The sequence below is a fragment of the Schistocerca piceifrons genome, chromosome 4, assembly GCF_021461385.2.
Source record: "Schistocerca piceifrons isolate TAMUIC-IGC-003096 chromosome 4, iqSchPice1.1, whole genome shotgun sequence".
NCBI classification, from domain to species: domain Eukaryota; kingdom Metazoa; phylum Arthropoda; class Insecta; order Orthoptera; family Acrididae; genus Schistocerca; species Schistocerca piceifrons.
The window spans coordinates 196,741,792-196,756,041 of NC_060141.1; the positions used below are offsets into that span (position 1 = coordinate 196,741,792).

Below are 14,250 nucleotides of genomic sequence, written 5' to 3' on the forward strand. Positions count from 1 at the left end.
CCCGCCGCCGCCCCCGGCGCGCCTGCCACGCCGCCGCCGCTCGCCCCCGCCGCCCCCGTCGCCGCGCCGCCCGCCGCGCCGCCGCTGGGGTTCGCCTCCTTCTTCCGTTTCGCTCCAGTCGACTTCGTCGGCGCAGAACCGTCTGCAACGAGAAAACATCCGGCGCTACATTGTCTGCGAGTTGGCAACGGGTTGCTTGCAACGAGCACAGTCAATCGTCTGCAACAAGGAATGAGTCACGCCTAGAGTTGATGTCTACTATAACCCGGTCCTGTAGTTTCGGCACCGCACATAAATGTCGTGGTAAATGGTAGTATTAGTGGTATTCGTAGTTACAGAAACATAAATGAATGTGTGACACAGGAACTGGGAGTCAACGACTTTTCTTTGCTTTTTGTTTGTTCCGCGCTGCTGCTACGGTCGCAGGTTCGAACACCCAGTGTGCGCGTCCGGGATAACGTTCCGCTGGCCACTGCGAAAACTCTAAGTCCCTTATCTAAGGTCAAAGTTTTCGCACTCTATATAAGGGAGCGCGCTCTCGCGCTACGCGCAGTCTGTGTCTTGCTGCTGCACAGGAAACTGCATTGAACGCCGCCAACATGCCGTACAGGAGATATCGACCTCGTCGTCGCACAACAGTTGAAAGGTGGCTACACTGAGCCACAGCGCCAGAGATTGCGCCAAAGAGTATTATTTCGCCGCCTCCACTGGCAGTTCTTAATCGAGAAGTCGTGGTGGAGAGTGCTTGTTGAGATGTAGCAGTGGTGAGTCGTTGTTGAGAAGTTCCCATGGAGAGTGCTTGTTCAGAACTTGTAGTATTGTTTTGATGGGCTAGACACCAGATGTTGTTGGATTAGGGATGCTGTAATGTGCTTTTCGTCAATATATATGAAGATAAAAAAATTCCTTTTTTTTGTATTATTTCAATGTCTTGAACAATAATGCCTATTGGTTACAGGTTCAGTCAACAAAGCATCTGGCTCGTGTTCTTGTATTAGACTGTATTTCTGGTTTCTATGTGCAATTATAGTATTTCTGGTTTTTTTAAATTACTTCAGTATAAATGATGTTTAAAATATCTGGTCTTATTGAGGAAGAACCGTGCCAGATGTGTACGTTGAATCACACTTCCACACACAGAACAGCTACACTTGTGTTTTGTTGTTTCGTAGGTTTTATAGTTGCTGGGGACTTAATTAATTAATTGTGTTAACGGAAATTTTCTTTCATTCTTTGTTGTTGTTCTATGCAGTCAGATGGCGTACTAATACTAGTCAGGGCCAACCGTTTACGAGACTGCGTAACCGGACAGTCAGCTACGAAAATTAAAAACTATTTGCATAATATATAATTAAGCCCCCATGCACAGTTTACAAAAATATAGAAAACACTGAACTTACAACAACATCAGGAGACAAGAAAAATCGCATCCCAGTGAAGAGTGTCGCCGCCAACGCGCTTGTTGATGGACCATGTGTGTTTCTTGGATGTACTCTTAATTTTAGTTTGGACATAAACGATACCTTCTCTCATGGGAACGGATGGTTGACAGTTGCCGTAGTAAGAGGAGGTAGCGGAGTACCAAGTGTACCTGGACTGGAAAGCCATCCGACACGAATAAGTCGTATTTACTTTCATAATAAAATATGACTCTATCCCAGCAGTCTTTCTTCATGAATCTATGTTCCTGGGCAAAATCAAGACATTTCTTCTGATTTTGTTCACTGACCCAAAATTTGTTGCGAGGCATCCAGTCATTATATCCGTGCTTCTTGCAGGTATTTCGGACTGTGTTGCCACATGCTTTCTTGCCCTTCGATCCTAACTCCTCAGCCAGCGCTGATTTTAGCATTTTTCTTGATTTCCATCACGACAAACTTCACGTCCTCATCGGGCAACGAGCGAGGCCGTCCCAACCGTGGCTCGTTTATCTTTTGCTTACGCAAATGCGATCTGTTATCGGCCGAACCATCGATCTACTTCTCGTATGAGGATCTGTACTGATTATGCAAGTGTACAATACGTTTTCCTGTAGTCAGCGTTATCTCGATACCCCTAGGGGCCATGATGCCAGCTCCACTGTCCCGGCGCAGCTGAACACCACATCAGGTGGCAGATTGTGGTTGCGGACAGTTGACGCATAGGGTGTGCCGTGGGTCAGCATTAAAGTTTAGTCCCGGTGCGCGAATTTTACGCATATTCAGCTGGTGGACGAATACTTTATAAAGTAGCTTTTGTAAGAAACTTTCTATTTTGTTAACCTTGTTTTTGCTATGAACGTATTTTGTTTCTTGCATTTAAACAAAAATTAGTTACAGAGGTACTTCCCACGTGATTGGCTCTTCAGATTTTGTATTTGCTTCTTGTCAAGTGCCACAGACAGTTATTTTTTTAAAAATACAGCCAGACTAATCTTTTTGGACTCACTGCAGTCATGCTTTGTTCGTCCTTCCGACATCCAGTTCATCCGAGACGCAACTGCAAGCTCAGCTGTGCGTGATCAACATACCAATCGGCCAATTTCTGTCGAAGAACAGTCCCGGAATTCATTACGTGTAGGTATACCTGCATTGGGAGAGGTGGGCCCACGCAGTGATACCAGCCTCTTTCCATTCTCGTTTCTGTTACACATAAAGCAAATTTGACGATTCTTTTGATGAGTTGGCCAAGCAATAGGCAGGTACCCACTAAAAGTATTCAATGGAAGGGATGAGGAGTATTTTATGCGGACTTAATGCTGTATATATTTATCACTGGTCACTAGTGTGTGAACAAGGGCGCCAGAACACGTGTGTGGTTGGCAGCAGCTACGGACAAGGCCACCATGACTTCGGGCCTGGCGCGGTCTCTTTCATCACGCGAGCCAATAAAACACGACGACCAAAGAAAGAGCAGTCACGAAAGCGGTCGTGGTCGCCGCACATGCGTGTAACGCCACACTTTGTCCTTTCCACTCTCTGAACACACTCAAGTCCAGATACGACTGAGAAACACAGAGCTGATACTACCATTCATTCTGCTGTGCGTTTGTGTAGGCAAACATTCACATTTATGGCGAAATATATGCTGTCAGCTCGATACTCATGAAATACTAGTTTCACATGTGTGACCAGTACTTCGTATAAAAAAATGGCTCTGAGCACTATGGGACTTAACATCTGAGGTCATCAGTCCCCTAGAACTTAGAACTACTTGAACCTAAGTAACCTAGGGACATCACACACATCCATGCCCGAGGCAGGATTCGAACCTGCAATCACAGCGGTCGCACGGTTCCAGACTGACGCGCCTAGAACCGCTCGGCTACACAGGTCGGCTTTGCACGACAGTTTTAATGGCTCTGAGCACTATGGGACTCAACTGCTGAGGTCATTAGTCCCCTAGAACTTAGAACTAGTTAAACCTAACTAACCTAAGGACATCACAAACATCCATGCCCGAGGCAGGATTCGAACCTGCGACCGTAGCGGTCTTGCGGTTCCAGACTGCAGCGCCTTTAACCGCACGGCCACTTCGGCCGGCACAGTTTTAATCTTTCGGTGATTTTACTATTTATGTGTTAGTTTCCCTGAGCTTCGTTTTCATCGTTTACAGATCCGATGATGAACGTACCTCACAGTCGAAGTCAGTCATGCGTCACTACTGTCGTCTGGATAAATAACAGAAAAAATAATTGTTATATCAATTACTGAGTTATAGTAAAAGAGAAATGAATCTTACTTTATGAAGCTGTATCTTATGTAAATTCGTTTATGATCACTTACCCGCGTTGTATTAGCAACAGACGTTTAAATTCTCGCAATAGCTTCGTTATTAGCACCTGGTTGCAAGATAGTGGTGAACACCTGCAGCATTTCACATCTTTTGGCAGATAGGAAATGGGACGAAAAACGAATCCATAAATATCACACAGAAGATGTTAGTGTGAACAGTCTTCGAGCACTATTCCAGTGTTTTGGGTCCTTATCAAATAGACATGATAGTAGGAGACGGACCCGTAGGATAGTAAAAGTTTGATGTAGAAAAGTCTAATAGAGCTCCTCAGGGAGCGTAAATGTAAACCTTTGGAGAAAGCCGACTTTGTTCTCGGTACACTCTGTCGAGTAATTTTAGAGAACCGGTATTCGAGGAATGCCTCGGCAGCATTTCCACACTTATGATCGTGAATCTCGAGTTATGTGCCACAGTAACAAGGTAAGGGAGATTAATGAGAAACACAGACAATGATTTTTTCCCCTCAGTACACAAATGGATCGGGACAGATATTCGCCACTACCCTTCAAGAAACACTGTGCAGATGCTTGCGGAGAATGTATGTAACTATACAGGGCGAATGAGAATTCGACCGACAAACTTTCAGAGATTGTTCTAAGAATTTTGGTGTAAGATACCCATGGCCTCCGGTGGCTCGTTAAAGAGCAATAATGTAATTATCATTTATTCGGTTGGGTTTTGCAGTCACCCTTGTTTCTGTAAAAACACCTACACAACAGTGAAGAAGCCTGTAATACGCAACAACCAAAAAGTACAACACCGACCAAAGAGCACTGGAACAACTCTCAGGTCCTGAAGTACTGTGACGTGGTCACCGTCGGTACGGAAACAGCTCAGCATAGCCTCGTTCATCCATTGCATTCAGTGGACCCATACATGAGATGAGTATCATCCAACACTTCATCAAGTACACCGATCCACAGTACTGCGTGTGTCACTGACGACACACAACTAACACTGCCTGGAAACAAAACCCTAAACATAACCGAACAGCAGAGAGTACAAACTTGAGGACATCCAGTCAAGGATGGCATTGAAGCACGTATGATGAACGAAAGGAAACGAGACACACAGCCTGAGTTGTAAAACTACCGTAAGTAAGCGTAGAGTAGGATAGTGTTCCTAGTAGCCTTGGTTGGTTAAGACCATAACCGCGTTACCTGTATATTAGGTGTGTTGCATACCTATCGGGCGTTACCTCACTTTGATCGCTTCGTTTGCGTATGCAATCAGTATCTTAAGATTGCCTTCGAAACTGAGTGAGGACATGTAAAGCGTCATGTAACCTACAAAACATTTAAGTTCTGCACAGTAATCGTCCTGCCTACTACTTAAAAATAAGCTGTATTTATAGCAAAATTGAAACTGTCAAACTTTAGTACTGGTTTTATTCGAAAATTGTTGATCTGTAATGTGAAACAGAGAGTTGTTGTAGTAAAAAGCAAAAAAACAATAAAGGTTTATTATATACACTAGAAAACTCAAGGCCTCAAAAAAAGTAAAAGTAAAGAAAAGGAGATGCAAATAAAAAAAATATCGAACTTAGCTTCAATACTTAGTTCAGGTTACGTAAAACATGCTTCTGTTATTCATAAACAACTTTCGCACTTATGGATAATAAAAGCAACCGTCGCCTTTGATCGTATTGAAAAATGTTCGTTAATTACACGGATATTTTATGTTTGTGTTTGTAAACTATACTTGCATCAAAGGTAATTGCTTTGGCTACATAAAAGCACAGATGTTACACGCTCAACTAATTTCGATTGCTTGAAAAATGCAATTTATATTTTGTAACGATACCAAATGTACAACGGACTAAAACGTGACGATGCGCTGTTCTAATTATGCGCAAAACATAGACAAGTCTTCAGCACCCAGCTTCTCTCTCACAGATTCATTTACTTTTCTTTCCTTAACAATGCTAACGATACTGCTGCTAATTCTACCATTTACTACGTCATTTATGTACTGTAACAGAACTACCGAACCGTAGTTTTGGTAGAGCGTAAGTCTGCACAGAGCGTACCACCGTCGGGATTCGAACGAAATGCAGTAAAGCTGTAAAGAGCCGCCGGAGACAGTTGGTCGCTTATACGTTGTACCAAATTACTCAAAGTATCCCTGGACAATTTCTGAATGTTTATTCGTTCAAAATGGTTCAAATGGCTCTGAGCACTATGGGACTTAACATCTGAGGTCATCAGTCCCCTAGAACTTGGAACTACTTAAACCTAACTAACCTAAGGACATCACACACATCCATGCCGAGGCAGGATTCAAACCTACGACCGTAGCAGTCGCGTGGTTCCGGTCTGAAGCGCCTAGAACCGCTCGACCACCGCGGACGGCTGAAAGTTTGTTCGCGGAGTTCCTGTATACGTCGTCATTTTTACTTGAACCTGTCCGTAATTGTTCTCATTGTGAGCAAGATTGTGCAGTGGATTAGTTTCTATGGAGGGTTCAAGTTCAAGTTCATATTCTCATCTAGTTTACCTGGTTTTTCTTAAAACGTGCAAGATATTACAGTACTCAGATACTGCCCTCAACAGTTCAAGGTCGATCTCTTCTGGCATCCTCTCTCTTATCGACCTAGTGCTGAACGAACGTGCCGCCAGCGATGCCGACCGTGAAGCGGTAACCGCGTGTAACGAAACACGAAGTGATCACTTAGCACCGCGTTAGAGCCGCGGGCGTCGCGCTGTACGATTCGCGGCCGATCGCCGCGGAACGGCTACATAAACACATTTAAGGCGCCGCCAGTTGTCCGCGCTGGCTTCTGCGGAGGCAGCAGCCGTTAAGCGCGCCGAAAGCCGTCGTAAACGAGCCGCACAATGGATCGCCAGTGTTAAGTGTCTCCTCGGGCGCTTTTATATCCCCATTACCAAGACAAATAAACGCTAAAGCGGCGGCGCGCCTCTCAATTGCGCAGGCGGCAGGCGCGCTCGCCCGTGCTGACGCTGCGCCGCGCCGCGCGGCCCAGGGCCAACGCAGCGCGCTCCGCGCCTGCTCGGAAGGCCGCAGAAGCTACCAGTCCCCGCCTCTGCTGGCGACACTTGTCTGTATCAGTCGTTTCGGTTCCGCATCGGACTTCAGCCACCAATATTACACCATAATTTTCTTAAAAAACGTAACGTTCCTTCATTTCGCGTTACTTGCAACTGAATGGCTGGTTACGTGTTTAGCCACCTGCGCAACGACATCCAAAAACTATCGTTACCGTATTATTAGGACAAGGAAAAAATTTGTCCGCCTCGCACGGATTTGGCGATGGTATAAACGAGATTAAGCTTTTATTACGTTGTTCAGTGTTGCACAATAAATCGAGAGTCGACTTTACCTGTGTTCCTTTGTTTATGTGGATCTCTGAAGCAGTTGCGTCGTGAACGTTTGACTCAGACTTACTGGACTACCGTACCACGATAAAACTTGGTCTGGACGATTTATCTCAAATGTAGATTCATCAAAAACTATTAAAGGTTTGTTCCATTAAGTTCCGGATGTTCAGCCGAAAGAATTCTCCTTCTTCTTAATATTTCGGCTGTATAACGTTCAGCCATCTTCAGAGTGCCGGTCCAGTGCTCGCTTCGTCCCTTTATACTCGTGTACCGCGCAATTGCGCATGCGGCCGCAGATGGAAACGCGCCAGAGACGCTGGTCGGCGGCAGAGACGTGCACAACGCGCGAGTTACATCTATGACTCCGCAGTCGATCTGTGTTGGCATGTCGATATACCATTGTGAGCTGCACTGTGACGACGTCTTTGTGAGTTTGTTACACCAAGTGCCGGATTCCATGATTTATCAAGGTTGAAACCACTATCTCTATTGATTAAATTCGTCGTCAAGCGAATCTCAATTGCCTCCTTCACTATCGAGTCCCAAAAAGATGATGTAGTTGACAAAATTTCGACGTTGTCTTACAATATACTGTGACCAGTGTCAATTCAGTGCTCTGCCACTGCCGACTTGTTAGGTTGTAAAAGTCGTGCGGACCACTGATGTTCTGTACATCTTTCTTGGACAGTACCAGTTGTTTGTCTAATGTAAGAAAGGGCACATTCACATGGAATTTTGGAAACTCCAGACTTTCGGATCTTTCACGGAGCCCACGAGTGCAGCTGTCTTGGGTGGAGCACAAAAAATCACTTTCACTTTGTGTCTGCTGAGAATCCGTCTTATTTTTTATGAGAGGCTACCCATATATGGCAGGAAGGCCATCGATTTAAAGGTTTCTTCGTCTTCTTTCTTTGTGGCCTCTTTCGGTTTCATTTTCAGTGCCTTCTGTATTTGCTATTCGGAGTACCCACTGTCTTCAAACACTCTTTGTAAGTGGCAAAGTTCATCTTGCAGACTGCTTTCGTCAGAAATAATACGCGCTCTATGGGTCAAAGTTCGGAGAACGCTCATCGTCTGTGCAGGATGGTGGCAGCTATTTGCACGTAAATACAAATTCGTGTGCGTCGGCTTCCGATACACTTCATGTCCCAAAGTGCTATCCTCTCTGCGCCGAACCAGAACATCCAAGAATGGAAGGCATCCCTCCTTTTCAATTTCCACTGTGAACTTTATTGTAACTTGGAGGGAGTTCAGGTGTCTTTAGAAATTACACAAAACACAGATAAAACATACTCCTTGGCAATCATGATAGACATCGCAGGAGCATTTGACAACCTGTGGTGGCCAGCACTGTTTCTGAGGTTACGCCAGATGGAAGTACCCGCAGCCCTATACAACAGTCTTTTAGACTACTGCAGAGACAGAATAGTGGAATGGCGCGTGGGCAACCGGAAGGTAATAAGGAAAATTACCAAGGGATGTCCGCAGGGATCGATCTGTGGACCCATCTTCTGGGACATAATTTTTGAACCTCTCCTGCAACTGCTGGAGGAGGATATGAGGACAGACGGTGCTGTCGCCTATGCAGATGACCTACTGGTGGTCATCTCAGCAAATACAAGAGCCCAGCTAGTGGAGAAGGCGAGTGGCACACTGCAAACAATAACACAATGGTGCAACACAAACAAGCTCAAGATAGCGGGCAACAAAACAACATACACACTGCTGAAAGGACAACTCAGACGCAATCCATCTATTAAAATACAGAACAACAACATAAAGAGAATGACGGTAACCCGCTACTTGGGCGTATACATAGATGAGAAGCTGAACTTCCATGAACATATCAGAATAACAACAAACAAGGCAGGAAAATTACTACATAAACTGGCAATGATTAATTCAGGACAATACAGACTTCCTCTGTCAGTCACACGAACTTACCACTGCGCACTCTTCGAATCAGTGCTAAGCTTTGCGGCCAGTACATGGGCGCACAGACTCAACCTCGTCACAAACAGAACAGCGGTTAGGCGTGGGCAGAGAAGCGTCCTTCTGCGACTATCGGGAGCCTTCGGCACTACATCAGTTGAAGCGCTGTGTGTCGTGCTAGGAATCTTCCCGATAGATATCACAATCAAATATCGGGCCGCTCTGTACTGGTTAAAGATGGGTAGACTAGACCAGGTCAACATATTGACTGGTTCCCCGCTGAACAATAAGCGGGACCTCAAAAAATGGAAAATCGACACATGGCAACAGGAATGGGGCACAAGTGATAAGGGACGGAGAGTCTATACATTTTTTTCCGAACATAACGGAAAGATTAAGAATGAAACATGCCGATCCTAGCCGCGGCATGGTGCATTTCTTGACTGGCCACGGACCTTATCCCACGCACTTAAATCGCGTGAGTCTTAGAGACACATCAACGTGTACATGTGGAGGTATGGGAACCCCCGAACACACAATCCTATTCTGCGGGAAATACAGACAGCACAGGAACACACCTGGGATACAACACTTACAGACAGAGGAACACATATACGACGCGATCAGAACACCTGAACTTTGGGACATACTGAACGCACTAACAGACAAAATTTCTGACGAATGCCACAAAGAGTACAGGAACAGAAGACCACACAGACAATAAACCTATATGCAGCACCCAGACAGACACCATAGTGTGGAAGAACTAAACTAAGTCTCAATATAAAACAACTGACATGCAATAGACTTACATAAGTAGACCTAAAACTGACAATAGATTAATGTATAAAATTAGACATAAACAGTGTCGGCGCACCGTCGCAATTGCCATCAGCTACCACGGCACTCTAAACCTGTATACAAGTAACCAGATAGAACATAAATAGAGATATCAAACGCCACAAATAGAATAGAATAGAACTTCCCAGGCTAAGGCTAGGGGACTGAGGATCAGAGGCTTGAAGATAAATCCCAAGACGCTCATCCTCAGTCCCCTACGGTGGTGGGACTATCATCTCTTCCTTTCCTATCGTCTTTTCTCCTCTTCAGACTAAACTATTCCTTGTATTTCCTTCTTCCAATTCAAAATTAATTTTTGTAAAATTTTTGTTAAATCGGTTTTGGGAAAGCTGCCAAAGTAAAGAAAAAAAAAAAAAGCACAGACCCGCCTCCACGTGGCGGGACACGGGCAACGGTGCGACCGGATGCGGGAACTGGTGTGAGTTTCATCAACTACATCAGTGTCCGCACACCGGTTGTAGCGGCCAAGTGGTCAAAATAGACCCACCTTAAGCACTTAGGTGGTGGGTCGTAAAATCAGGGCGGCAAGTGAAAAAAAAAAAAAAAAAAAAGTCTTAAGAAGTCTTACAAGTTATCTTCACCATGGGGCCAAACTACAAAGGTACCATCAGCATACCTCCAGATAACCGTGGGCTTCAAGTCAGCAGATTCAAGCGCCTTCTCCTCGAAGTCTTCCATTAATAAATTGGCCGCCAGAGGGGATAAGTGACTACCCATGGCGACTCCGTCCGTCTGTTCACGGTAAAGATTTGTTCACAAGTTAGATTCTGCATTTTCAGCAATTAAGAACAAGGTGACTGAATTAAATTGTCCTTGAATTTCTCTTTAAGCATGTCCATCTGAATGAAATCCCAAAACTAAGCAACAAAGCGCATGCCTGGCACGATACAATTGTCTATTACCATCCTCTGTCCCCTGTGCTATTCTTATAAAGCTGCGCGGGGTAGCCGCGCGGCGAGGCACCTTGCCACGGTTCGCGCGGCTCTCCCCGTCGGAGGTTCGAGTCCTCCCTCGGGCATGAGTGTATGTGTTGTCCTTAGCGTAAGTTAAAGTTAGCTTAAGTAGTGTGTAAGCCAAGAGACCGATGACCTCAGCAGTTTGGTGCCATAGGGACTTACCACCACCATCTTCTTATAAGCATAACTGGTGCCTCCTACGCCATCAACGATTGACCTTTAATATTAATAACCAGGCCTACCGGTTTGTTTCATTCCACCGCCCCTTCAACTGTTCGGAGAGGAGATAAAGACAAATGTAAGAGCTCATTTGAGAAAGAAATACGTAATAAGTGATGAGGTTGTATGTGAAAGAGTGTTTCCGGAACGATGTGAGATGGATAAGCTAGGGAAGAGGAGGTCTACCGAGCTCTCGAGAAGGGCGAGAAGGGAGCGAGTAAAACGCGGCCTCGGCAGCGAGAGGGAAATGAGCGTTCTGCTCAACGAAGAACGATGGCTAGATGTCCGTATCGGTGACGTGTTAACCTGGGGGCGCAGGACTCACGTTTCCTTTGGATAAGATGTGGATATTTTACAAGTGTGTGACATGATAGCGGAACGGCTGCAGTGTCCGAGGCTTGCTAATCAGCGATGACACGACTGTGACATTGGATTTAGGTTGCCCGCATCTCGTGGTCGTGCGGTAGCGTTCTCGCTTCCCACGCCCGGGTTCCCGGGTTCGATTCCCGGCGGGGTCAGGGATTTTCTCTGCCTCGTGATGGCTGGGTGTTGTGTGCTGTCCTTAGGTTAGTTAGGTTTAAGTAGTTCTAAGTTCTAGGGTACTGATGACCATAGATGTTAAGTCCCATAGTGCTCAGAGCCATTTGAACCATTTGGATTTAGGTTGTAGGAAGTGTGGGAAATTCAAAAGTGTCCACATGTCGGGAGAGGAGGGAGGGATAATTAATAAATTTATACAGGATTCGAGTTGGGAAAGGCAGACAGACAGGAAAGACGGGGCGGACTGCATTTTATTCGAAGATTTGGAAGGAAACAATATTTGCGTTTAGGGCACCGTCGTCGACGACATTATTGCGGACTGAGTACAGTCTCGCACTAGGGCAGGAAATCGGCCGTACAATTTCATCGGAAGTATCCGCGCATTTCCGTTAAGCAATTTAGGAAAGTTACACAGGCCACACAGGATTCCAACTTTCGTTCTCCCGAATGCGAATCCAGACTCTTATCACTGCGCTACATCGCTCGGCCGAGGTTTTGGGAGTCAGGTATTTGGGTTTAGCCGAAATGAAAGCAACAATTGCATGATTATAGATCACACTAAGGTTTTGTATGTGTGGAGTACGGTGATGGGATGCTATATTCGACTGATCATCAGTGTTTCAGTTTTAACGGATTTTCCCCCTCCCCCTCCTGCTTCCACACGAACAGCTGAGACAATAATTTATATCCATACTCTGCACACCACTGTAAAGTGCGGTGCTAGAGAATACTTGCCATCGTAATATTTATTAAGAGTCCTTCTAGTTCCGTTCGCGTATGAAGCACAGAAGCACAGGATATATGACTGCTTAAGCAGCAACTGTGTGCGCCATGCAGTCAGAATAACCATGTCTTCACGGAGCCTACGTGAGCGATTCGTATGGGGCAATAGTTAGTTATTCTTGGATTCATCATTCAATACTGTTCCTAGAAACTCTTTTAATAAGTTTCCGAGGGATATTTCGTGTATGTGTTCAAGCGCCAGCCATTTCATGTTTTTCAACATTTTCGTGACGTTCGCTACAGCGTTAGGCAAACCTGTAACAATTTTTACCGCCCTTTTACAGTACCCTCTCGTTAATCGTATTTCGTATAGGTCCAACACACCTCAGAAATACTCTTAAATGGGGCAGACTGACTGCATTTTCCCAATATCTTATCGCAGTAATACAGCCAGCGCTTTGGCTTTGCACTGCGTTAGGTGTTTACAATTGCATTGTATCCAAAAGACACACATGTAGATCATGGAAAATAAGATGGGGGAAGTGGGTAGTTGGTTGACCTTGAAAAGTACTTCAAGCTATGTATCTGAAAGCGTTACTACGTCAGTTTCTTACCTATACGAAACACAGAGAAAACACATGTTTTTAAGGAGTGCACAATTTGACAAAACAGACCCCATTTTTGCGTATATAACGCATATCTTTGACCGTGGAATCATTTTAATATTACGCCAGAGATATGTATGTGTAAGGTGATAATGCATAAATTTGACCTTTGCTTAATTTAAGGTATGGGACTTTCACGGAAATATTCAAGTTATTAATAACGAATATCTTTCACTTTAAACTACCGGTTACATAATTTTTAGTGCATATCTGGCACATCATTTTAATAGTAGATTGTGACTGACTGGAAAGGGGCGATGGATTGGGTGTAAAGCACACAACCGGTCTGTTTCCATCATCTTGGACTTTTTGACTAGCTGGAGACAAGGAGGGGGAGACTGGTGAAGGGGCCTGAACAGATATTTATGCCAGAAATAATGTAATTTGACACCATTTTTATGCGTCACTGCGCTCTGACTGGTTAGGGTTTTAACTTTTCCACTATCACAAATGGGATAGGTTTCCAAGCTTGAATTTTTAATACCGCACTGTGATTGGCTGGAGATAAAGGGTGAGGGAAGGGAGAGAGGGTTATTATTTTCTTTTACCATAACTGGGCTATTTTTTGATACTACGTTCATATTGGTTGGAAAGAGTAGAGGGTATAAAACACACAATTTGTCTGTTTCCATCATCTTGCATTTTTAACACTGTGGTATGATACGCTGGAGATGAGGAGGACATGGTTTGTCATTATTCTACTAACACAATTGCACTATTCCTGCCATCTTGGAATTTTAATACTGTGCTATGACTGGCTGGAGATACTCCATTGTGATTGGTTGGAGATAGAGAAAGGAGGAGATGGTTTTAAATTTTCCACCAACACAATTTTCCACTAACAACAACTGTGATTGTCTGGAGACAGGGGAAGGGAAAGGGAGGGGAAGGGACGGCTGGGGAAAAGCAGGAGGAGTGAGCGGGGCCGGAGGTATCACTTGCCCCTGTAAGGATGATAACGTCATTGCCCTGCCCCTGAATGTTAGCAACCCCAGTGCAAAGGTCAAGATGCTTTACCTACCTATCGTAACTAATCAATCCATTTCAAATGCCCACAATTTATTACACACACTTATTTGAATGAGTTGAGTGATTCCAATTGTGCCTCATTGATATTGTAGTAATAGGACACTAAATTTTTGCGTTTTGAGACGTGCACAATTTTATATTACTGAACAGCGCAGTGCGTCAGTGCCTAACACAATCTATGTCGGTCATATCGATGTCGTCTTCCAGCAGGGA

General features: G+C 44.8%; 1 protein-coding gene across 1 annotated transcript in view; it reads right to left on the bottom strand.

Moving 5' to 3' along the window:
* LOC124795728 (vegetative cell wall protein gp1-like) overlaps positions 1-14,250 on the bottom strand; it is a 598,084-nt gene that overhangs the window by 133,608 nt on the left and 450,226 nt on the right. Inside the window, exon 4 of the mRNA XM_047259811.1 lies at positions 51-142. Within this exon, the coding sequence (XP_047115767.1) occupies positions 51-142 (92 nt within the window). The remainder of the gene's footprint in view (positions 1-50; positions 143-14,250) is intronic.